Genomic DNA, 22,140 nt, shown 5'->3' on the forward strand with positions numbered 1-22,140 from the left:
ACCTGAATCCAGGAAAGAGCGAAACACTTGGTTGTGTGTTGCTACTTTGAAGGTTTCATTCATTTTCTGCTTCATGAAGCAAAGTTCAGCTCGTTCACAGTTCATCCTGCAGCCAGCCACTTCACATCTCACCTCCATAATGAGAGAGAAACATTCGTATGCAGTTCAAATAGTGATATCATTCATTCATCGACAGTAAGGTCTAGAATCTAAATGTGGTTTTGCAGTTTTAATTAGCTGAATATATATATATATAGATGTGTTTAGACTAAATGCAAAGTAACTTTTATCGTACAAACTGTGAACCAAGTTAATGAACGTGCAGATTCACTCTAGGATGTTAAAACTGAGGCAAAGACTCTTGAGCTGAAAATGTTTGAACATGAGAAAAGATCCTCACACTGATGGTTTGACTCTAATCGGAGCCGTTACCTGTACGCGTCAGGTAAACACGGACTGGAAAAACACGTTTCTGCAAATACATCAACGCAAATAGTTTTTTTTTTGTTTACACACTAAATGCGGCCACTGCTGTAGACTTCAGATGAAGTGTTTCTTTTTCCGCAGTCATCGTTCAAATAAACACAGGCATACATTTACCCAACATGCTGTCTGGAAACACTGTACGTTTCAAAGGATTGTCTAAAGCAGCCGAGCTAACGACACAGAGGTCGACTTTCCCAACCGGCTAAGAGGTCACAGGTCAGTTAGAAGGCTGATGCGTGGAGACGGATTATTCTTCCCATCACAGAGTGTGTGATCTCTCCCCCTGCTTTCTCCATGTTAGCGGACGGGACATGGACTCAAGATTGTTTCTGACATTTTATGTAGCTGTCATCACACTGATGTTTGTCCAAGTCGTCATATTTCAGCTAAGTTTTGTTTTCTGGTTTTTACAGTATACGGTGTCAGAAGATGGTGGCATCTGTATCTGGGATATCGTATCATTTTTGTACAACATGAGGAAGCGGAGATGCGTCACTTTGCTTTATTTAAAGTCTATTAATTACAACAGAAGACAATTACCAGTCACCGATAACCTAACAAACCACTACTCTCCATTTTTTTAATTTTCAGCTCAGATGCAAGTTTCTTATCCAGTTGTCGAAACTGCAGAAGCTCCGCCAGAGTTGTCGTATAAACATATTAATTATCCTGAGCTCAGCGACGTGTGTCCATAAGAAAATGTACATTTTGTGTTGTACGCACTGGAACAACACATTCCTATGATACACTATTGTATCTGAAGAAGAAGAACAAGAAGCCTGCCTCTCGGGTCGCTCTTGAAGAAACAGCTTCATTCGGACACCGAGGTTTGTTTAGCTTTCGCTCCGTGTGTGAGCGTTTTACGAGAACAGTGATTTGGAAGGAAGCATGAATGACTCTTGAGTGAGCGTAGGGGCTCGTGCACGTCCGTGCGAGTGTGTGTGCGTGCGTGCACGCCGTGTGTGTCATCTCCAGCTGAGTAGCAGGATGCAGACAACCAGGAAGAGATAAGCGCGGGTGAATGGAGGGAGCTCTATGTGTGTGTGTGTATCGAATGTGTGCCTGTGTGTGTTCACATAGGGAAATCACTTCACAAAGGCCTGGAAGTGTGTGTTCTCCTGTCTACCAGCGCGGGACTCGGAGGAGATAAGCAGCCAGCCAAATATTCCCCTTGTGTTTTCCCAGCGAAAACAGGAGGCGGAATACCAACCACTCAGACTGATGCCACAGGGTCAAGCCAGGAATGAGCCACGCTTCCACTTCTTACAAGCTGCACACACACAAAGTCTTTACGCACCGAAAACACAATCGGTTGATGATAAGGCTGCAACTAATAATCAGTTTATCACTTGTTCATCTGCTCAGAAAATAGTGTAAAAGCCTATAAATAAGAAAATCCATGGTTGTGCATGTAAACCTTCGACCTGATGCATTAGATGATGGTAGATTGTGTCTATGTACTTGTAGGTGTTTTATTTCATCCAGAACAATACATCTGCATACAGACAGATAGAGCAGAGAACAGACACGCACAGTAGACATGTTATGTTTGCTTTTATTAAGAGTGAGTTTGAGTGAGATGGTGTCAGACATCATGAACACATTCACAGAAAAACTGAACAAGTGAAACCCATTACAAGTCCCCAGAGCCCAGTTTAATTGGACCAACAGTCCACAATGCAAAAGTATTCAACATGCAACGATATAAACAGAGGAAATCCTCACAAGTGAGACGCTGAGATTAGTAAATGACCCTTAATATGTTGGAATAATATGTTCAAACAACTATCCATCAATTTGCCTTTCAGGAGTCAAGAACTGATTTGAATGTACCTTTACTTTTAAGGCAACGTGGAGAAACCTCATTTCCCTTTGGGGATGAATAAAGTAATCTATCTATCTAAAACATCTTCCCTGTGGCGTGAATAAATGGAAGTCAGACAAGTGATCTGTGTCTAACCTGAAGAAAACTTGCAAAACACGTAACACTGATGTTCTCCACGTCAAGTCCAGACACAGACCTCTGCAGCAAGTCATGCCCCACCCTTCACGATTCCTTTTGTTGAAGTATCGTTCATAGCATCATGGAGCTTCTTGGGAACAGCAAAGTCAAAATGTCTGAGTGAAGTTTGTGAGTTAAAGTGGCTCTAAGCCACACCTCCAGTCTCCTTTCATTGGTTGGACTAACACCTGTCTCCAATTAGCTTTGGTTGATCTCAGCGAGCTTCAGTTTTCTCTTTGAACGTTTCAATGATTCGTCAATATATTCAAGAACAAAACAGTTTATTGAAATGGTTTTTTTTAGTTCATAATTGTAACTCAGCTAAAGATTTGATCACATTTTATGGTTTATTGATAAATGCGGTTAGATTTAAGGTTCATGCGCTTTTTTCTTGCAACTGAAGTTGAACTGCTTCCCTCATGTTCACAGCAAATCAAATAAATCATCGCTGTGTTTTCTCACTCCGTTATTTTAACCTACAGGAGTCACTCAGTTACACAGCATGTAGACTGACTGTCTCCCTGTAACCTGCCGGGCTCCCAGCCAAACGCACACAGACACACACACACACACACACACACACACACACACAGACACATTAAGTCAGCATAAGCAAAAGCCACAGAGTCATGGGACCCCAGTATCAACATAAAAATCACCAACACAGAGATCAGTGTAACATGCAGATGGACAAACACACACACACATACACACACACAGGCCAGTGTCAGGTTTGTGTATTTGGTATGTGAGGAATGTGTGTTGGTCAGTGTGTGGACGCTCAGTGCTCTGGGTGGAGTTCTTATCGGTCCAACGTGTCATCACAGACAACATTAAGAGCCATTAAAACACGCATGGACGTACGTGTACACAAACACATGTATGCACGCCAAGTCAAACGGGCGTAACCAAAACAAGAATCCTGATTTAAGAAGATGCAAACTACTCTCACAACACCACAGAGGAGAGGAGGAGAGGAGGAGAGGAGGAGAGAGAGGAGAAAGAGGAGTCCTCTGCTCCACATGTGATGTAACCTGCCTGGTATTAAAAGTTGACATTTAATGCTCTTTCAGATTTTTGGTTTTGTTTAGTTATTCTTCTTTGGGTAAATATCTCTTCATATAAATCGTGTCACTTTGCTAATTTTAGCCTGAGGTTTATTTACGTGAACTCCTGTATAGCTGACTGTGCTGCGGCGATGCTCACTGATGCACGGGGCAGTTTGGCATATTTCATTCATTAAAAACAGATTTTTGAATTCCTAAGGTGCTAACATGAAAAAAAAAAAAAAAAGGTTTTGCTGCCAGTACAGAAACTCAGATACTGTATCACACTTTTGTCGGAACATTTTATATTTGTGCAGCCAGAGGAAGACAAGATGAAGTAAGACACCAAAACATGAAGGACAGACACTGTGAATTACAGAAGTAAAGAAGAAGGATAATTACTTTTATTTATTTATTTATTTTACATAAGGGCTGTTTAAAAAAAACGTGTGAATGTCCAGGCTTTGTGTTGAAAACATGAGTTCATTTGGGTGGAGTGAACAAAGACAGCACCGCATAACACACACACACACACACACACACACACACACACACACACACACACACACACACACACTTATACAAGATCTATAATAGACAAATTAAGAAAGAAACCTTCTACATACACAAAGACAAAAACACATCTGCAGCTCCAAACAGCCTGTCATTAAATGTCATACAAAAACTGTGTGTGTGCGTGTGCGAGTGTCTGTGTGTGTGTGTGTGTGTGTGTGTGTGTGTGTGTGTGTGTGTGTGTGTGTGTGTGTGTGTAGGGAGCGCATCAGAGCATGTTTTGGTTCAGTCAGCTCCAGCTGTTTCTCATCTTCTACGATGGTTAATTTCACATCTGGACACGCGCAAACACACATAGACGCGGACTTACGCGCGTGTGCACAGAGCCAACACATTTCCCCCACAGGTGATGCACGCGCATGACTGTGCGTGAGTCTCGAGGGAGACACCGGTCTACAGCACCGTCGCCGGGCTGCACGTGCACATGGATCGCGATTAACTTATTGGGTTTGAAGGTTGGGGGGGATAGAGGAACATCTGGACCGGTGCACGCACGCACGCACGCACGCACGCACACGCGGGCTGTCATCCCTCATACACACATACACGTGCCATCAGGGACAATGCGCTCGCGTAAAGACACTTGTTTTTTTTATAGAATATGAGAGTAAAGGACTCACCGGCTTTACACGGGTCTTTGTAGTCGATGGTCTCCGCTCTCTCCTCCTCGTAATAGTCGTATTCTGGCTCCTCGTAGTCGAAACAGTTACAAATCGTCACTTTGCCCCAGAAAGTCAAGCCGGCGAGCACCAGCATGGTCCAGCGCATCTTAGCGGCCAGTGCCGGGGGCACTCGGTCCATCTGCAGACTGAAACAACCGAAGAAAGGCCTCTGCTCGTCTCCCGTGTTGTTAGGAGATGGAAGAATCTAACGGGTCATTGTGAAGATCGGGGTCCGCTCTGTGACAGTCGTTGGCTGTGGATACGCAGGCTGCCGGGAGTCACTGTGCCGGGCTGCTCTCCTCCATGGTCAAAGTACAGGCTGGCGCTCAGCAAAGTGTCCGCTGAGGAGCTCCGGTGTCCCCCGCTGTGCAGGTGAGGCTGCTGCGGGACGAAGAGGAGACAGAGGAGCGGTGAGGTGAGGGGATCAGCGCCGGTTGATCTCTGAGCGTAAAGACGCTCAACAATCATCTGCCGCGTATATTTCCAACCCGCACTGTTGTCTCTCACTCACACACTCGTATAATCTCTCTCCCTCTCTGTCTGTGTGTGCCTCTCTCTCTCTCTCGTGTCCGGTATACTGTCTCTCTCACCCCGAGTCAGCGCACCGCCTACACACACACACACACACACACATATATACACACACACACACACGCACGCACGCACGCACGCACGCACGCAGGCACGCACGCACAGAAAGGGGAAATCACCACGCACAGTCCGATAACCAAACAAAGAGCGTAAACTTCACAGGTTTACGCGCGGTGACAGGAGGGGGAGGAAGCGCGCACGGATCATTGCAGGTTGTTAGACTTCGTCTCACAAGGATCCGTTAAGGAAAGTGAACGTATAGAGTAAAAACCGGCAGCGGTAAAAGTAACACGGCGGTTCCAAACTAGCCTGTGGGTTTTAGTGTCCATCAGCCCTCATAGAACCGGTGCGTAATGGCTGTTAGCGGGTTATTCAGAGGCAGGTGCCAAGTAGGTGACAGCCAAACCATAAATGCCCAGAGGTTCCAGCCCACCAGAGACTAAAGATCATTTAACATGAAGACTGACTGTGAGTCTTTTAACTCATGTTCTGCCACAGAATGAAAAAAAGGTTTTATTGGTTTTACTTCAAGAGAATTAAGATTCATTTGGCTTTTGTGCGTAAAGGCGTTGAGCATCATGCATTAAGCAGCTCAGATCGGCTTTCCTATAGTGAATATTTCCCAGAATTTAGCCCAAAATAGACTGTGGCACTCAGTGGCTGATCACCACGAGGTAAAACAATGATTGTGTTTGGGGAAAAATCACCGATTCAAACCAGCAGGATGTGACGATTTTTAAGTTGTAATTCTGTTTTCGTTCAATTTAACGATTAAAGTTGGGAAACATGACCAACTATAGACAAACAAACAGACAGACAGAAAAATATACAGACAGACAGACAGAAAAATATACAGACAGACAGATAGATAGATAGACAGACAGACAGACAGACAGACAGACAGACAGACAGACAGATAGATAGATAGACAAACAGATAGATAGACAGACAGACAGACAGCAAAATATACAGACAGACAGATAGATAGACAGACAGACAGATAGATAGATAGATAGATAGATAGACAAACAGATAGATAGATAGATAGATAGACAGACAGAAAAATGTACAGACAGACAGACAGACAGACAGAAAAATATACAGACAGATAGATAGATAGACAAACAGATAGATAGATAGATAGACAAACAGATAGATAGATAGATAGACAAACAGATAGATAGATAGATAGATGTCACAGCAGCAGTAGGACGAACAGCTGAGATCATGTGGGTTCATGATCCTCCACTGTGTGTGCACGTGTGTGTGCGTGCGCGTGTGTCTGCGTGCATGCGTGCGTCCTCGTGTGTGTGTGTGTGTGTGTGTGTGTGTGTGTGTGAACTGAAATAAATTCTTGTTTACGGTCACCTTTCCCTAATTTCTGCGCGCACTGTAAAGTTGTCAACAACCAAACCATAATCTCCCACAGTGCGCCTCACGCACGCACGCACACGCGCACGCACGCACACGCGCACACACACACACACACACACACAGGGGTCAGTCAGACAGCAGCAGTAAAAATAAAACAGCAGCAGTTGTTGACAGACAGGCAGCCGCAGCCTGTGGACACCTTGCAAAGGTAAATCCTCCTGAGACGAGTTCACCCTGTGTCCCCGCAGCTTACCTGGTACCTGCCCGGGGCGCGTCGGCTCGTTGCGGAGGCACCAGGCGGCCCATCATGCCCCAAATGCACGGATCATCTCAGGGGTCTCTGAGGAGCAGGGGGAGCAGGAGGAGGAGGAGGAGGATGAGGAGGAAGAGGCGGGGGCTCCGGTATCAGTCAGGCAATGGCAGTTCCGAACGTGCGCGACTCCCACCATTTACCGGGAGATTACCGGAGCGCGCTGTCTCTGCTGCTCGCGACTAATCCTGCCCTCGGTGAGAGGTAGCGGCGCGCTGACGTCACTCTATCAATCCAGCAGCAAGCTGTCCACTACACACGCCCCGGGCCGTGCACAAATCCCCTGGACACACACACACACACACACACACACACACACACACACACACACACACACACACAGTTCATAAACCTGAAATTTCACTCTATAGGCTGAGAAGGAGGATATAGATTTGACCATAGATCAGAAGTATCATCTCTATAAGTTCATATCAATTTAAAAATTCATGGATCAGATAACATAACAAATATTGTGTAACAAGCCTCTAGAGTTGTGCCAATATAATTGTAAGAGTAATAATAATAATATAGGTTTTAGGAGCATGATGAGTTTTCATTTCAATATAACAGGAATAACTTTATAGCACCTCTCCAAACTAAAGTTACAAAGAGCTTCACAATATCAAAAGACTCACAAATTCTAACAATGCTAAATAATGTGAATATTGTTAAAAAAAAACAATTCCCAACAGTTCAAAATAGGCTGTTTGATAAATGTGAGAGCAAGGAAGAGATTTGAAAGAAGATACTATGGAGTTTTTGAGATCTCCAGGCTTCCAGAGTTGAGGAGCCCTGACACCTCAAGTCGAGAGTCTGGACCCTGTTGGAGGATCAGAGGCAGCAGTCAGACGCATAATCACTAGATCCTGACCATTCAAAGCTTTAAAGACAATCGGTAAAACCTGTAGTCAGTCCTAAAACTCACAGGTAGTGGAGAGCTGCAAGGGTTGGTGTGACGTGGTCGCTCCTCTTAAAAGCCTGGCAGCAGTATTCTGAATTAATTCCAATTTAATTTCTCTTACTGACGCCTGAGTAAAGTTTTCTAGGTCATAGGTTATATGTATAATCCTGTTCAAACTGTATATATTGTTTTAAATTTACATCTTTTCAGTAGCTGACGAGATGTTTCGCTCAAAACCACAAGAGGAAAAGTGATCGAAGCAGATTTTGTGACAGTCTGATCAAAAGATGTTGAGATGTTATGAATGTGTCACGGACGTCACCAGAGGAAAGTAGATCACCAAAGTATTTAAGATTTAACCTCTGCATGAAGGATTGTGTATTAATTAACATATTAATTCAACAACTTCACTAAAAACCTGCCGGTGGTTTAAATTGAAGGCTGATTCATAGTTTTCTGTTTCGGTCAAGATGCTCCACAGAAAGATTTACAAAGCTATTCAACAATGTTTGTTTGTTCCATTTATTATTTTAAGTTCATTTCTAAGATGTAACATTTATAACTGTTGCTCGTCACATGATCTGACTTTTATTAATCAACTGTACTGAATAGACGTTGCGTTTAATTTGGGTTCGTGAGCGAACATTTGTGGTATTACATGTCAGTTGGTGATTCTCCTGATGAAGCAGCATCACTTTCATTTGTCATCCATCATTGTGTACGGGCGACCAAACTACCAGATGATTTATACAGTTCTGTAAAACTAAATGAACCGAAAACATTCTGTCTTTGTGTATTTTAGTGTGCACATATACCTCGTGTGTGTGTGTGTGTTCTGGATTTCCCTCCAGAGCGACGGCTAATTAACACTTGGGACGGCACCGAGTGGCGTTTGGGCCTCTCCAACCACTTAACTGTGCCTGCGTGTGTTTGTCGTGCGGCCAAATCTATTCAGCAAAACACTTCCCTCTTAAATAGGATCCAGCGATTGAGATTAATGCTGTGTGCAGGTATTTGTGTCCCTATTTAAAGCATGTATCGATCAGTGTGTCTCTGAAACTCTGTGAAAAGTACCTCGCCAGCATTCTGACCCAGCATCCACACACACACACACAGACACACACACACACAGGAGGAGCCCTCAATCTGAGCAGCAGCCCCCTTGAAGATGCAGCGGCTCAAATCCACAGAGTCTGCACCTTACTTGTTTAACTTTAAAGGTTTACACCGACCAATTTTTTTATTGTATCTTATTAGGATTCCCATTAGCTGAGGTAGAGCATTAGCCTTCTCTTCAGGGGGTCCACACAGAACACTACTTAGCTTTGCTGCTCCACAAAATTAATAAATATATAATACAGTTGCAAAAAAGGGATTTGAGTTTTAAAGACAAACTTAACCCTAAATCAAAATCGTACATTTCCTGACGTCCAGTGATTTAACATTGTTCATGGTGCGGTGATGTGACATCATTTTTTGTGGTAAAAGTACAGAGCATACACCCAACCTCACCCATCAGTGATACAGGATGTGATTCAGATGTGAAACTGAACCAAACAACGAAACAATGCCGTTCAGACACCGAGGAGGTTCCTGGTTTGATTTCCGGTGTGACTTGGCCTTTCTGTGTTTTTCCCATGTTTACGTGGGTTTTCTCCATGAAGGCAAAAATATGTTTTTTGTGAGGCCACGGTGACCTTTGACCTTTGAAACCCAAATCTAATCAGTTAATCTGTGAACGTCTTTGCCACATTTGAAAGGATTCGCCTGAGGTGTCCTTAGGTTCGTGTTCACAAGATCATGACGTCGCCGTGACCTCAACGACCGTACGGATAGATAATCCAAACCCCTAAAGCTTTCAGCCACTGGCTGTCACAGGCACAAAGACACGATGAAATGTAGAAACAAACAATAAATACAGGCAACACAAGACTGAAAAAAACTATTTTAACATTAACACTGTTCAAGTAGAGGTAGTTTTCACTATAGAGGGAGATACTCACACTAATCATCAAATTCTGGAGCTGTCTTGAACCAGTGTGTAGTGATGCCATCACTGGGGAAGGAAGCCTAAACACAAATGGACGGTCCGGTGACTATAACTCCACGAATGCAATAATAACAAAGTTCTTGCTTAAAGGGGAAGTTCACCAAAAAATGAAAATACACTCTTTATCTACTCACCACTTGTGCCGATGGAGGGGTGGGAGAAAGGTTCGAGTCCAGAAAACACTTCTGGAGTTTCAGGGGTGAACAGCGTTGCGGCCAAATTTGACTCGAACGTGACGACATCGCGTGTTCGTCGAGTTACTGCTACTGCAGCTGCGGCGAGTTCTCGCTGATGCTGTCACGTGCAGGCGAGAGAATAGAGGCGCGAGCTTGTGCGTGCGTACGTGAACACAGAGAACATTCAGGTTAAAAACATGATGTAAGTGACACCGGTTGTAGTTGAATTTGAATGTCGGGGCGTACGGACACTTGGATGACACCACAGGAGCAGCACGGAGGCATGTTATGTGTTTTATTTTTTACATTTGAAGCAGTTACTTCGATTGTGTTGGATCTGGGTGAAACACTGTTTGTCCCTGAAACTCAAGTGAATTTTGATTTTTCAGTGAATTATCCCGTTAAACAGAAAGTCTTATTAATGAAGGCTACAACTATTGACTTTCACACAACAATCACATTTTAAAAGTAGCTGATTTTTACTGGATGAAGATGTAAAAGCTGAAACGTTGTCGTTGCGGATTCTTTGTTTTCTCCACCTGACTCTCGAAGACAAGAGGCCTGCAGTCACGTATAACGACCACCCAGCTTCTCTCACAGGACATGCTTTATATGCTGATAAAAGACTGCGACCGGGGAGTCAGAGGAGGCCATGGAGGGAAAATGAAGACAAAGCTGTGATGATAAGAATACCTGAGGTAAGAAAAAAAGAGAGGAAATATAATGTTTTCTCTCAGGCCCTGCTTACTGTGATAATGTCTTAAGTGTTTTATGAAAGGGAGCAAAGAGGTGGCCAGAGACATCCATCACCTTTTGGCTCAAATGCCACAGGAAGACAGTGTGCTGACACCACAGAGGAGCAACAACAGGACGATAATGACGCTGGGATATCGAGTCGTGGCATCAATGCGGTCTATGCAGTTTATTTCATTCAGCCGCGTTTTCTTTCGAATTTCTCTGCTGCCAAATTATTGAAGATTTGCAGGGATTGTAAAAACTTTTTCTCAACAAGTCACCGAGCCACAGATCCAGCGTGAAACTTTATCTGGACTCTTTGGTTTGAGTGTAATATGAGTGATGACTCCTACTCTCCAGGAAGAGGACGCACATTTCACAAACACAGTGTGGAGCTATGTGAAGTAGTCTCTCCTTATGTAAACAGAGCGAGCAGAGGGAGGACGAGGTACAGAGAGGAAATCCTCTGTTGAAATGCTAAGCCGTGCGTGCCGTTCTCTCTTTCTCCTCTTCTTATCTACTCCTCTTTCTTTTCTTTTTTTTGTGCACCAGATTCTCCACCTTCATCTCTCCTCTGATGCCTGTTTGTGCGTGCGGGGGCGTGACTGGGTGGGCGTGCACGTGGCAGCTCGGGGGCTCACATTTTCGTTCCAGTCGCTCGTGCATTTGAGGAAAGATGACACGGGCCACTTTTGTTTTTCGTGCCACCAGAATTCAGCGACGGGGGAGAAGAAGAATGAGCGCAGGATGCATGCTTGGCGTGAAAAGACGGCAGCAGCTGCGGCGAGAGAGAAAGATGGAAAAACATGGGGAGGAATTAACGGAAAAGGTGACAGGGAAGATGAGACGGACATTGTCCCAGTGACGCAATAAAAATAATGTCCCTCTGATTGTAAAATGGCTGCGGCCCAGAGGGGCAGTTGTCCTCCACCCTTGACCTTTAACACCCACATATCAACCATATCCTTGTCCAGAACCGACACCACTAATATTCCACTGTACAAAAGCCCAGTGCAATAACTCAAATGTCAATCGATGAAAAACTGTAGCATCTGAAAACGCGAGGTGAACAGTGTTCGGCATAAGGCTCCGGATAGACGTCTGAAGGAGAAGGCCCCGCAACCTGAAGAGATCTATGCCACCACGGAGAGGGACGGATGTGTCAAAATCCTGGATGAAGTTGTCGGCATGGTGCCAAACGATGCTTATGGACCCTACGTCAGACAGAGGGACAGGAAGGATAAGAAAAAAGTAGAATTTCAGGAATTCACTGCCAGGACTGATGCTAACCTACGTCATGTCAGCGCTCCTGAGGTTACACCATCAAAGGGTCAGTGCTCAGTGAATGAAACGTAGGAATCTCTGTCTGTTAGAACATTAAAACGTCACAGTCCGTCACTCAAAACCCTGCGCTCTCACTCAAGTAGACGCATGTTTGTTCGGCATCCTATTGTTTAGGGAATTCTGAAAGAGTTATTGAGCATAAAATCAGAGCACAGAAGAAAAATGTCAAGAGCAGAGGAGAGAGCTGAGCGCAGACGTTTCACAAGTGCACAGAAGCAGCACGAGGAGAGGAGCTGAAGCGCAACCAAGACTGCAAGTGCAAAAGCAAATCTAAGCACAAGCTCGCACTGTTTGAGCGAAATTCTAGTTAGATCACTTTATATAGAACGCGTTAGATAAAATACAGGCCCCAACATGGAACCTCAACGCTGCGATCACTGTGATTTCAAGTTAAAGCCAAATTGCATGAATATGTTTATTATCGTTGTAGTTGTTGAGAAGTTGACTTTTATAGACGGTACAATAAATGTTTATTCATAATGAAAGAACTGGATGAGAAGACGACTCCTGGTTTGGTGAAGTTGGACAGGAGAGGAATTTCTCAACGTGGACAATGATCCTATCTGCAAAAAAAATCACCAGTGTTCACAGCAGATAAAAGTGAAAACCACGACCGGGCCCAGTAAGTTCCCCGACTTAAATCCACCTTCGCAGTGTTTTTCAGAGCAACAAAAACTCAGGCAAAAACAGGAAAGAGCAGCTGCAAAAAAAAAACCTAATCTGTGAGGAACGACAGAACCGATCTGTCCACAGATTTGAGTGAGACTGCTCTGATCCCTTTTCCCTGGAAGATCGAAACTGTCATCGACAATAAAGCTGGGCAACCAAAATGTAAAAACATGAGTCACAGGAGATGACAGCCCCCCTCCCCCCACAGCGTGATAAATAAAAATTAGGAGTTTCGTGGGAAAAATCAATTTCCCCAGTTCTTCTCCAGAAATGAAATAATTACAGACACAAGGACAAACGGATCGAAATATGTCCCCTGCATATTATTCTGAAGAAAATTTTCAGAAATTCAAGAATGGAATATGTCTCTTATTAAGTTACTACGCACCAATTAATCTGCATGTAGACATAACAATAGTTAGAATGCATCATCTTTGGCTGAGGGAAATAAGACTAGGCACCTTTCACTAATATCTGACATTTTATATATTAATGTTAAAGTGATTATTCAAATAGAAATTGACAGATTGGTCATTATTTGTGGCCCTAGTGTCAACACTGGTGATTTTCTCAAATGAACGTATTTACATTATTTTCATTTTTATGTCAAAAAGATGCAGATATGTATATTTTTTCCGATGAAAGTTTTGTTATGTATTGAGGACCAGATACTGTGGGACTGAATGATGTGAATAACAGTTTGATGAAAAGACTCACGACGCTGAGTTAGATTTATATGAATGTAAAGTCCACAACCCACTGAAGCCTCCTGTTCACACCACCTTGCCACTGAAGATGCTGTGTGTGTGTGTGTGTGTGTGTGTGTGTGTGTGTGTGTGTGTGTGTGTGTGTGTGTGTGTGTAAATGTAAACAGTAGGTCTTTGCTGACAGAGCACTTCTTCAGGAACTTGGGATTGTGTGTGTACCCTGGCCTCTGCTCCCTGCAGATATGCTTCCTTTCAGAGGGACTGTAGAAATAAGCAGTGAAGACCTTGTGTGTGTGTGTGTGTGTGTGTGTGTGTGTGTGTGTGTGTGTGTGTGTGTGTGTGTGTGTGTGTGTGTGTGTGTGTGTGTGTCTGTGTGTGTGAAAATTGATGTCTTCCTCCGGCACATGAAAAATTTGGTTTGAAAGCTTTTTTATATGCAAAACACTTCTCGTCTTGTAAATCCCCCCCTCTCTCTCTCTCTCTCACTCACTCACTCACTCACTCACACACTCACACACACCTTTTAGTTTCTCCAGCTGCTGTTCAACATCTGTTCACCTAGAAGATACGTAGAGTTTGAGTTTAGGTCTCAAGTTGTCTCACATCACATTAGATCACGAGTATTAAAGCACTCAGCTTTAATTTCCAGCTCATCACAGAGAGTTTTGGAAGACATTAAGACCACAACGATATTTAAAATAATCGCCTCAAGGTCATTTCTCCCGTGTTGCAGATTGGTGTTACTCTAAATTGACCATATAGATATGAATGTGAAGGATAAGCGGTGTAGATAATTGATGGATTGAAAAACCTCCTTTTCTTTCCCTGAAGGCGAATGCAATCCAAACCTATAAAGTAGACAAATAGACGAAGAACGGCTCTGCCAAGAACAACACCCAATGTGCCCATGTTCAAGGAAGTGAAATCCCTGGATCTGCTCCAAAATGTAATTGATTTTTAATTTACCGGAGTGACACACGTTTTGACAAAGTTCCTGAAAAATCGGTTGAGTGTTGGTTGAGTGAGTTCAGCTAACTAGCAAACACAGATAAAATAAAACTTTACAACTTAATAATCACTTGATCACAGCTATTAAAATAAATATGTTGTTCTGAAGTAACCAAACTTACTCAGATGAGCGAAGAGGACATTCTGTTTTATGTTCTCAACAGTCGATGGTTCGTCAGTGAATCCAGTTTGTGCCACTTTTCTTCAGAATCAGATGAATAAAGGTTTCGTGCGCTCTCTTGTACAAATAATTCTCCGGTTATATGAGGTCGAGGCCTGCAGCCACTTGAGAAAGGCTCTGCAGGAGAAACTTTTCTCTAACATTCACAGAATCGACAAACTGGACGACCAACAGCAGCCGCCTCTTACGATTCACGAGCCACCACATCCTCATGTGAGCAGACAGTGGATCCTCACAGATGAGCTGCAGAGAGCGAACTGTCAGTCGACTGTACTGAAACGTTTGATTGTCAGGTCATCAGCACACTACCGTCACCTGCAGGATTAGAAGAGTAATTACAATTTGAATTGACAGCCATCAATAAAAAAAACCATTTATTTCATATTGTAATATTCATAAAGTAAAAGCCACATTTATAATGTTTTAATCTTCTTAAAGAAACTTGTTGTCTCCATTCATTGTGTTGTTCACTGCAGTGACACTGTGCAATTATATTAATTAATACCTCACTAAAATATTTTATCTCATTAAATCAGTGTCAATCATGAAAAGTTGTAAAGCCATCATTTATTTGATTTCATTCATTTTGTTAAATGTTCTATTTCCTCCCATTGATTTTATTAAATTTATTCATCACACATATCTAGTTTTTGTTTTTGTCTATTCTATATTAATTTAAATAACTTTATTATCCCTTCTTTGTGGGCATAAATATAAAATTGCTATACTAGGTAATCTTATGATTACCTAGTCAGAATAACAGTATCCTGCATGAGAACCTGGGTCCTATATGTCTAAATATTGATTGAGTGATTGAAAACCACAAATAGATCAAACCACAAATCATTTCAGCTCTAGAAGCAAAATGTTTCCTTCAAGTTTCAAATCTTCAGACTAAAGTTAAATGATGCAGACTTATCATTCTGTGAAGCATCACTTACCGTGTCCCGGCATCAGATTTGACTGCTGTTGATGTAGTCGATCAGTGAAATGTCCAGTTCCATCTGCGTGTCCCGCTCCGAGCCGAAGCCAGCGCAGCTTGATCAATGGTATCGATGAGCGGATGCTAATAGCTGATGCTAATACGGCCAGTTTGACTAATAGGCCGAGAGGACCATTGATCTGCAGAGTTAGCATCTAATGATAAAACAGCTGATTCAACCGCAGAGTTGGACTAAAAAGTGCCACCCTTGCTCGGTGTGTGTGCAGAGGGGACTGAATAATAAAGTAACGGTGCATTAATTATTCAGGCCGAAGGACACAAATATTCACAGAGTACGTGGAAGTAGAAAGATAAAAATGAACCTGAGTTCAAAGCTGAAGTCAAACTTGTGTTCACAAATTGACAAATGACACCAAATCAGATGCGTCCTGACGTAACCTCGGCCTCGCTCGGAGCAGCACTATGGCTGCCGGGGGGGCCGGACAGTTGGACCCACAGGCACCATGGCGTCTCCTCACCTGAAGCCCCCTGCCGAGCCACAGGTCAAAGGGTCAAAGACACGATACACACACACACACACACACACACACGTCTGTCTCAGCTGTAAATCATGACGTTATGTTCATTTTTTACGGCTTCAACTCTTAACTGAAACATGAAAAGGAGAGTTCACCGGAAAATAGAAAAATTCACTCATGATCTACTCACCACTCTGCCGATGGAGGTGAAGTGTATGAGTCCGTGAAACACGTCTGGAGTTTCAGGGATAAACAGCGTTGCCGTGGTGAACCATCCCTTTAACTGCTTTACTGACAGAAACCATCTTTGGCAAAATTTTAGTTTGACTTCATAGCTTCGGGTGTGTCTCGTCCACTAGGGGGCAAAGTTTATGACCTATACTGCAGCCAGCCACCAGGAGGCGATCCAGATGATTTGGCTTCAGTTTTGGGAAAAATCTATGGTCCGAGGATTAAAAACCTCCCCACCGCTCAGATAGAGCTGGGAAAGCAAGTCCAGTTATTTATATACAGCACATAAAGATGGATGTTTGAGGTTACTGAGTGACACACATGCTCTGCGGGTTTGTTCATCGGACTTATTGCCTAAACGTGATCAGAATCCATCCTTAACCCATTCAGTATTTTAGTGGAGGAGACAGTTACAGACCCCAATTTTTAGGGGGGAGATTGAAGTAGTGTGGGTACAAGTATAACACTTATAAAAGTGTGGAGACATTATATTTAGTTTGAGATGCAGATATGCTGATGTTGTCACTAGAATAAACTGAGAAATCAAGCGAAACTTTGGTTAACGATCTTGTAAAAGCATTTACGTCACAAATGGAACCAGATGAGGCTCCAGCATGAAAAATGTGTTATTTATTCATCCATTTTCAGTTTATCAACTTTTATTTCTGTGACTATCAATGACATGTGAGCTACACTGTATATCGTCACGGTTACATTACATCTTATTGTTGTTTCTTAAAGATTCTCTGAAACTCAGATCACGAGAGAGAAAAAAATCATGAACCACGTTGTGAACCAGCAAGTCAGTGTGATGCTCGTACTGCTGTCCGGTGCGTCCGTCATCTTGATGATGTGAGTTTGAGTTGTTTCAGCTGCTGTAGTTGTAGCTGCTGTAGTTGTTGTAGCTGTAGTTGTAGCTGCTGTAGTTGTTGTAGCTGTAGTTGTAGCTGCTGTAGTTGTTGTAGCTGTAGTTGTTGTAGCTGTAGTTGTGGTTGTTGGAGGCAAACTGGTGGTGGTTAACAAACCTACAGACAAACAGAAGAATGTGATAATCAACACAATGTTTAAGGACTGACGTCAACCATCATTTCTCTTGGATTGATTACGTGTGTTGGAAAAAAAACACGGTGAGTGAATTAAAGTGTCGATTGGGGAAAGAGAAGAATCGATTTAAAAGAATAAATGTGAGCAGGGGGTTGAACTAAGTGGAACAATAAAGAGAGTGAAAGACAAATAGTGACAAAAATCTGAGATATAAAGGTTGTTTTTCTTATCACACTTTTTCAGTTAATCTGTAATATTTTTTAATTAATTTGAAGATGAACTATTGTCCCCCGCGGCTCCATAATGCCAACGAAAGATTTTACACTTTCTAACAACATGAACATTAAGTACATATTTAGGTATTTAAACAATCGCAGAATTCTAGATTATTAAGAATATCCAAATTTCCACAATTGATGATGGTAACCGATGGTAACTCACCTTTGACAGTCACGTTGAAGGTAACGTTGACAGTTCCCATGTGGTTTCTGATGAAACATACGTACAGGCCTTCATCCTCCACAGTGACAGAGTTAATGATGAGAGTGTTGCCAGTGCCGGTGTGGTGGGGAGGCCTGGACACAGGCGGCCGCCAGGTGAACGAGGGGCTGGGGTTTCCCTCAGCTGAGCAGTTCAGCTGGAGTCTGTCTCTCTCTGTGACAACGATGGGTTCTGGGTGTGATGACCTCTCCAGATGAGGTTTATCTGTGGATTTACGGAGGAACGACGGTGAAAATCTCAACAGTGATTAATGCAGACGGTAAAGAGATGCACAGGTACAACAGATAAGTACAGAGACGATGTCAATCATCTCATCAACTCTCAGCAGGAAAGTGTTGAATCACTCCTTTAATATCTAAGTGTACACTGTCAAAGAGAACAGAATGAACAATAAAGTTTAAAAATGTAAAAGCACATTAAAGTCTAGGTCCCTGAACAAAAGGCCTTAGGAGGCTTTAAAGGTTCAGTGTGTAGGATTTAGGTATTGGCAGAAATTGAATATAAAATGATCCTAATTGGTTTCATCAAAATTGTACAAATTGTTGTTTTCTTTACTCAGAATGACCCTTTATATTTAAATACTTCATATTTACATCAGGGGCGTGTCCTCTCTGCAGAGGCTGTCATGTTTTAAACTGTCAAACGGGACAAACTAAACCTTTTGAGTTTTTTATAACAACTGACGCTACCACGGGTTCTATCATGTTGGGAAGGGGAGGGTGAGGTGAGGGGTGTTCGGCTGCAACGTGAAACTTCACCACTAGATGTCACTGAATTCTACACCCTGAACCTTTAAAGGAGACATATGATGCTTTTTTCCCCAGTGTTTCTTTCCTCAGGTGTCTTATGTGGATTTTCTGTGAATGTAAAAGTTCTGCAAATTTAAAAAGCCCAGTGTCAGTGCATGAAGCTCCTCTCGCCCACAGAAAACACTGATCCCGAAGCCCCTCGTCAGTGAGCGTGGCCGATACCTCCTTTTCAAGTGATAACACAGATTCAAATGAAGAACCTGAATATGAGCAGAATATGTCTCATTAAAAACATCTTAAATGTCTTTCACAATGTATTTTCTATGTGGTTGTTGGTTGCCAGTAGATTTTATGCAGTGAGTGTAACCCTCTTTTTGAATCGTGGTAACTGATTCTGTTTGAAAGCTCCTGCTACTTCACAGTAATAGATTTATAAATTGTATTATTTATAAATACATACAAAATGCACAACATCAGTAAATCTATGTACCTGATGAATAATTTTAAACTTCATTCCACTTCATTTTACCAAATTCCATAATTGGTATAATCATGAAAATATAATTAAAATGAAGATATATTACTATTTTAATTTAATTTAATTACATGATATTTGGTGATTGCTGTACAAACAGACTCACAGTAGACTGTGGCGGTGATATTTTGTGACGCCACCACAGGAGGGGGCTGTGGTCCATCAGTTCCCAGCTCCAGCCTGGCTTCACACCAGTACTGAGCTCCGTCGTCTTCTCTCCTGGCCTTGATGCCCACAGTGAAAACCTCGCTCTCTGGTTCTGCCTGTGGTGCACTGGTGGACTGCAGCTGAGCCAGTATGGTCTGACCTCTGTAGAAGGTCACCAAAAGGTTTTCAACCGGGGCAACGTTCCTCACGTCGCACTGCAGAGTGTACTCATTAGCCTCATACATGTGTGAGTGATTTGTAAAGCTGAAGGAGACACTGTCCGGAGGTTCTGTGGACAGAGACACAAACATACACATAATAAGACAACATCAAATAGATGGATAGATTCTTCCGCCAAGGCCCAATAGCTGTCTGTTTTCATCTGGACTGGAAGATGATGGACACAGCTCCCCAAAAGTGAAGCCAAAGGATTTGTATCGCCCCCTGGTGGCTGACTGCAGGATGGGTTATAAGTCCTGCCTCCTCCATGTGAATGAACAGGACATGGACCAAACTTTCAAGTCAAATTAATTGTTCTCCAAGAGGGTTTCTGTCATTTTAGATAGTTCTCATCACACTGATGCTCAACTGTTAATTGTCCCAGCACCTTTGGTTCTAATTCATTATTGAATGATATTAAACGGGGTGAAATTGACTCGTGAGTATCGGTGGGACGTCGACACCGCCGCTCCATCCCACACTTGCATAGACAAGCCCACCCGCTGAATCCTCGTATTTGGATCAACACCAAATTTTACACTCATTGATATGTTTGTCCAGATCTGTGTCAAAATTAAAGGAGTTAAGTCTTGACCCATTTCCCATTCTTATGCCTAATCCTGCATCAACCAACTAAAACAGAACCACCTTGGCGGAGGTAATTAAATGAATAATCACTTTGTCAACCTGTGGGTGAACTTACTGTAAACGATAACATTCAGTTCGCTGTTGCAGTTCTCATTATCCGCTTTAAGATAATAGCATATAGCCACTACGCTCCACTCAGTCATTGTGTCAACCGTCCACGTGATAATGGTTCCGTTTTGAATGAGTTTTCCAACAGCTTTTTCCAGACCGAACTTTTTACCGGTGCAGGACGGACACACGGAGCATGTGGCAGAGGTCGAGTCACCATGTTTCACGACCAGCCTGGACGGAGCAAACACAGGTTTCTCTGCACACAAAAAAACCCATTAAACATGGAATCTGTAAAGAATTTAATGTGAAATAAAAAATCTGATGCAATATTAAAGCATGAAAAACTACAATTTAACTGGTACTAATATCTAACTTAATGCCTACTGCTATTACACATGATTATAACAATAGCGATATTAATAACTACTCACTTTGTCCAGATTTACAAGAACAAAATGAGTCTTTAAATACGAATGAATCAGAAAAACAACAGGAAAATCCCAGCATTTAAGTAAATCTCCAATTGTAAAGTGTAATTATTGTGTAATAATAATCTAATTTATAGCCTGATAACAATAAAGCCCTTTTTAAGAAGTAGAATTACAGACGGAGAACTCTTCACTCACCACAACCGGAGACATGGAAGTAACAAAGAAGGCTCGTCCAAGAAACTACCAGAGGAATGACAAACATCGTCCCCCAATTATTCTCCCTGGAAAAACTTAAACATAAAACCTAAATGTGGTAGGAGAGTGAGACGCTCTGTACGAGTTCACCCCTCAGCTTGGACTTTCTGCTGCACTGGAATGATGTTGGCAGCACAGCCTGTTTTTAACCACACATCCTCCCCAAGTTCTTACAACAACACACACTTCAGAGTCGGCACCTCGTCAAAGTGAAAGTAAGACATTGTGTTAACACAGATCATGGAGCAATTCGACTCCCAGTTCATTTCAAAGGTACTTTAGTGCTGCATTTAAACGTGCGACACAAATAAACTTTATTACGTTCAAATAGGTTGTTTATTTAGTTTCAATAAATAAAGAAGGCCTGATGCAAACTTTTCACGTTTTAAAATAAATAACATAAAATAGATGAATGTAACTTTCTTCAACTGGTACAACTCAATGTTTCTGGCTTGATAGAGAAAGCAAAATCAATATATTTTAAATTAACCCTATGATTATTTGTTGTTTTGTTCATACATTTTTAAAGGCCTGAACAATCATTTAAAGGTCAAAGATATTTATAAATATCTTAGTCATTCATAGAATGACTAAGATATTAACTAAGATACTATATAGACTAAAATAGATAATGACTAGTCATTCTTAGTCAAATGTTTCAGTCGATGACGTTTGAGGAAATATTCAGACTCAAGGTTTTTCTGCTTGTTATAAATGGTGATTCTCACGTAAGGTATGTGTCAATACTCAGGTACATGGAGCAGCTTGCACCACCCTTCCTCTCCTGCCCCTCGGGGTCCTGAGCATCACAATATCCCCCCACATAAAGGCAGTTATCTGTGTTTTCATGTGTGTGGGTGGTCTGCTGGCGGGCAACAAATCCAAAAGGTTAAGTCGTTCAAGTGAAAAAAGTTAAGGAAATCATGTAATGATGAATCAAGAGGAAACAGAACCATCAGCACACATTCCTCTACTTCCTCAACCGGTAATCTCTATTGCTCAGTTTCCTGACTTCGCTGCCATGGTTACAAAATGCAAATAACCACTTTGCTC

The 22,140-nt window shown here is 42.4% G+C and overlaps 2 protein-coding genes and 1 long non-coding RNA gene across 4 annotated transcripts in view; 1 reads left to right on the forward strand and 2 right to left on the reverse strand.

Moving 5' to 3' along the window:
- The window catches only part of tll1 (tolloid-like 1), a 42,731-nt gene extending 32,469 nt beyond the window's left edge, over positions 1-10,262 (reverse strand). The window contains exons 1-4 of the mRNA XM_069530049.1: positions 10,130-10,262; positions 9,949-10,015; positions 6,988-7,327; positions 4,728-5,150 (exon numbers count right to left, since the gene is read on the reverse strand). Coding sequence (XP_069386150.1) covers positions 4,728-4,908 — 181 coding nt within the window. The 5' untranslated portion in view covers positions 4,909-5,150; positions 6,988-7,327; positions 9,949-10,015; positions 10,130-10,262. The remainder of the gene's footprint in view (positions 1-4,727; positions 5,151-6,987; positions 7,328-9,948; positions 10,016-10,129) is intronic.
- A 32-nt stretch (positions 10,263-10,294) lies between these two features.
- LOC138411135 (uncharacterized) lies at positions 10,295-11,966 on the forward strand. Its single transcript, XR_011243791.1, has 3 exons — positions 10,295-10,452; positions 10,724-10,869; positions 11,459-11,966. It is a non-coding gene; the product is annotated as an uncharacterized lncRNA (long non-coding RNA).
- A 5,154-nt stretch (positions 11,967-17,120) lies between these two features.
- LOC109639574 (vascular cell adhesion protein 1-like) lies at positions 17,121-21,967 on the reverse strand. Of its 2 annotated transcripts, XM_069530744.1 has the most exons (6): positions 21,028-21,309; positions 20,406-20,657; positions 19,443-19,772; positions 17,993-18,256; positions 17,472-17,532; positions 17,121-17,426 (listed from the first exon to the last, which is right to left on the reverse strand). In XM_069530744.1, the coding sequence occupies exons 1-6, from the start codon at positions 21,092-21,094 to the stop codon at positions 17,261-17,263; spliced, it is 1,140 nt and encodes a 379-aa protein (XP_069386845.1). In that variant the 5' UTR covers positions 21,095-21,309; the 3' UTR covers positions 17,121-17,260. The 2 variants fall into 2 exon arrangements, with proteins under 2 accessions (XP_069386845.1, XP_019958654.2); XM_020103095.2 differs by having other exon boundaries at positions 17,121-17,532; positions 21,028-21,967.
- Positions 21,968-22,140: the final 173 nt, after the last annotated feature.

The sequence above is a fragment of the Paralichthys olivaceus genome, chromosome 8 (assembly GCF_024713975.1).
Source record: "Paralichthys olivaceus isolate ysfri-2021 chromosome 8, ASM2471397v2, whole genome shotgun sequence".
Classification (NCBI taxonomy): Eukaryota; Metazoa; Chordata; class Actinopteri; order Pleuronectiformes; family Paralichthyidae; genus Paralichthys; species Paralichthys olivaceus.

What these genes read in the sequence shown, in the direction of transcription:
- LOC109639574 (XM_020103095.2), bottom strand. Translation starts at nt 21,094, where the DNA reads ATGTTTGTCATTCCTCTGGTAGTTTCTTGGACGAGCCTTCTTTGTTAC. An exon ending in ACTGAATGTTATCGTTTACA is followed by an intron (nt 19,773 to 20,405) that starts GTAAGTTCACCC and finishes CTCTGTCCACAG; the next exon opens with AACCTCCGGACAGTGTCTCC. An exon ending in TATCACCGCCACAGTCTACT is followed by an intron (nt 18,257 to 19,442) that starts GTGAGTCTGTTT and finishes GTAAATCCACAG; the next exon opens with ATAAACCTCATCTGGAGAGG.